Source organism: Arachis hypogaea, chromosome 5, assembly GCF_003086295.3.
Source record: "Arachis hypogaea cultivar Tifrunner chromosome 5, arahy.Tifrunner.gnm2.J5K5, whole genome shotgun sequence".
Classification (NCBI taxonomy): Eukaryota; Viridiplantae; Streptophyta; class Magnoliopsida; order Fabales; family Fabaceae; genus Arachis; species Arachis hypogaea.
In genome coordinates this window covers 40497006-40500210 of record NC_092040.1, presented here as the reverse complement: position 1 = coordinate 40500210, position 3205 = coordinate 40497006, and the positions used below count along the sequence as shown (strand labels likewise).

At 35.3% G+C, this 3205-nt stretch overlaps 1 protein-coding gene across 1 annotated transcript; it reads right to left on the bottom strand.

The window, feature by feature from the left end:
• Positions 1 to 1610: 1610 nt before the first annotated feature.
• Positions 1611 to 2555, bottom strand: LOC112801416 (uncharacterized). The gene is made up of 3 exons (XM_025844126.2): positions 2328 to 2555; positions 1952 to 2103; positions 1611 to 1829 (listed from the first exon to the last, which is right to left on the bottom strand). Exons 1-3 carry the CDS (start codon positions 2530 to 2532, stop codon positions 1812 to 1814), a joined length of 375 nt encoding a protein of 124 aa, XP_025699911.2. The 5' UTR covers positions 2533 to 2555; the 3' UTR covers positions 1611 to 1811.
• Between the last annotated feature and the right edge of the window lie 650 nt (positions 2556 to 3205).

The window sequence follows — 3205 nt, the reverse complement described above, 5'->3', positions numbered from 1 at the left end:
TGAAAACATACTTACTTTGCACTAAAATAGATACATTTCTAATCCTCTCTCGATGCCATTCGATGCCGTGACCCGTGTGTTAAGTGGTTCCAGAATACAGGGCAGGAGTGGACCGGAAGAGAGAAGGAAGATGGGAGCAAAGGAAGGGAGCAAGAGAATCAAGCCTTGGAAATCTCGGCAGGGGCGCGTGCGCGCACTTGACGCGTCCGCGTGGATAGAACGACTAGAAGTCGAAGCCAAAAGTCAAGCCACGAGTCGGTTTGCGTAGCGGCTAAGCCATGATCTTCTTGGGCGCGCACGCGTACATCTCGCCTCCGCGTACACTCCAAAATGCATCCATGGCGCGCGCGCGTACCTTGCGCGTACGCGCCGATGTTCGAATGTAATTTTTTTAAAGAAGTCACGTGACTCAGGCGTGGAGTTGGTTGGAGATCCTAATTTTTGGGGAGTGTATTGGCGGGAAAAGTTTAAGAAGACCAGGGGAGCAAGGGTCAAACACACTTAGTTCATTTTCTAGTTTTAGATATTTTTGGGGGAGAGAGTTTTCACTCTTGTGGGAAGAGAGAGAGAGAGGACTCAAGTTCTTACTAGGGTTCTTCTTCATCAATATTCTGAATTTTCACCCACTCTTTGGTGAGATCCACTGCAATTTTCACTTCACTTTGTTTATGTAATAGGTTTTCTTCTCCAATTTCAAGTTGTAGTTGCAATTGCTAAAATTCCTTGGATCTAGGATTCAACTTTATGATTTTGGATTTCATTAATACTTTGAGATTTTGATCCTCATTATTGCTCTTTGACAATTGTTGTTAATTCCTTGTATTGCAATACCTTTAATTCTACTTTTCTTCTCATTTTACTATGACTTTCTTTTTTGCTCATCACATATTTGATAAAATGTCAACACTAGTTATGGAGTAGAAAATTCTCACTTGGCATAGCGTTGGATTATTAGAAGAAGTTGAATAGTTGTGTCAATTGTTGATTTGGAATTAGGGATTGCTAATTGACTTGAAGTGCACTAAAGCTAGATTCCCATGAGGTGAAGCTAGGACTTGTGACTCAAGTTGATTACCGTCATTTGATTTTCCTCTACACCTAGGGGATAACTAAATGAGGCATGGCCTAATTGCTATCTTCATTGAAAGAACTATAAGGATATGTATTCAATTGCCAACTCTAAGCCAAGTCCTTTAATGATTGATTGCTTGTTCCCCACTACGTTGCTAAAACTTTCAAAGAACCTTAACAAATCTTTCTATTCAATAAGATGCACATTTTGACAATTCCAAAGGAAGACGACTCGGGACTAATACTCTTGATTATAAATTGTAGATTTGTTTGATGATGGATTTTGCGCCGGTTTAGACTATACTACGATTGATTACTTGATAATTTCTATACCAACAAAAATTCATTTATCACATACCAAGCTATCAACTACGTTCATGTGTCTCTTTGTTTACTCATAACAGGACCTTCTCGTAAAAATTACGCTGACTCATATTCCGTAATTAGATCTGATTAATTGGTAGGGTAATTACTAATTAATTAGACAAGTAACCACAACAGTTCATCATAGATGAAACCAAAACCAAGAGACACAAACCTTTTCTCCAGAAACAATATGTGAATTTCATCAATGGAAAAAGTTGATGGCAAACACTTACATTATTGACAAGTATTATAATCAGTACACTGTTGTATTCCAAAATAACACAGCATGCAAAAAATAATCATCAATCAGGGTTACAGAAAAGGAGTGTGATATGGTGTAGTCTTCTCTGCCCCATTTTTCAGAACTCATTCGATTAGAAGCAGCCGCCCAACTGCCACAAGATAAGAAAGTTTAATTATGAATAATTCCACAGCCAAAATGCCAGATTCATCTCACAAAAGATGGACCAAGAAAGTGCATTCTGGAATGCGAAGAGGAACTACAAAAACATACCAAAATGGCCTCAATCTCTTCTTTGGAAACAGGAGTTCTCTTGGGTTGAAGAGAGGCTTTCCCAGCAGCTGGTGCCAAAGCATTTGAACCGGAAAAGAATGCTAAACCAGCGTCGCCTGTTTGACTCGAACCTTGAGCTGCGGATGCAGATCCTACATTGAAAATTTGACAACAAACAGAAAATCCAATTAGGTTTTGTTTTTGGTGTGAGTCGAAATCACGTAATTCATAGATAAACCGCAAATTCATTTCCTCATCTGAAATTTCCATTTCTAATGTGAATTAAATTGTAGAATCACTGAGCTAATGTTGTGTGATAAGCGGAAAGTGTGCCCTAAATTGTGTCATGAAAGGGAAAGAGAAAGAGAGGATTTACCTGAGGATTTAGGATGCCTCTGCGGGAATTTGATGCGAGGGATTCGTTTCATAGCGTGAGATGCTCCACCCATCGTCGTTGACTCGTTGACGCTTTCGTTTTTTACTTTCCCTTTCCCTTTTCCTTTTTCCCTCTCAGGATGCAATTGTACGCTTTCGCTTTGAGGACGAAGACGACTGAAACTGCAAGAACCGAAAAGGCTCATAATGGGCCATATGGGCCTTTCTCCCTGAGCCTTAATTTTTTTATATCAACCTTTTGGGCCTCCATGTATTAGCATGTCCTTTTTTGTTGTCTTTATGTACTGGCATGTCTAGTCTCGTTATAAGAGATTTTATAATTTATATAAATATTTAAATAATTTAATTTTGATAAACTATGAATATAAAGTAATTTTATATGTGTGTTTATTTACGTTATATTATATTTATAAAATAATTATTTTTTATATTAATAATATAAATAATCATTCAAAAAAATAATTATATAAAAAATTTTATATAATAAACACATCAAAATTAAATTCATATTTAAAATGTGTCTTTAATCTTTATAAAAATAAGACATTTTTTTAGTTTTTATAAAGATTGCGAATTTTTCATTAACCAAATAGAACAATGACACTGAGTAAGTAACTAAAGATAAAAAAAACATAATGTTATTGAGGAAAAAATGTTTTTTTTATTTTATTTGTAATTTAATTTGTTAATATAAAAATTAGTTTATGTGATATTATAATTATTAAAAAATTTTATTAATTAATTATATTAACAATTGGTTTGTGATAAAAAGAGCAGGAATGTTCATAAAATTTATAAAATTTGGATCTCTAATTTTAATCATCACAATAAATACTCTGACTCCATTTGAATTAGTGG

Coding starts and splice junctions, on each gene's coding strand:
- LOC112801416 (XM_025844126.2), bottom strand. CDS start 2,532: ATGAGCCTTTTCGGTTCTTGCAGTTTCAGTCGTCTTCGTCCTCAAAGC. Junction 2,104..2,327: donor GAGGCATCCTAAATCCTCAG/GTAAATCCTCTC, acceptor TTTTCAATGTAG/GATCTGCATCCGCAGCTCAA.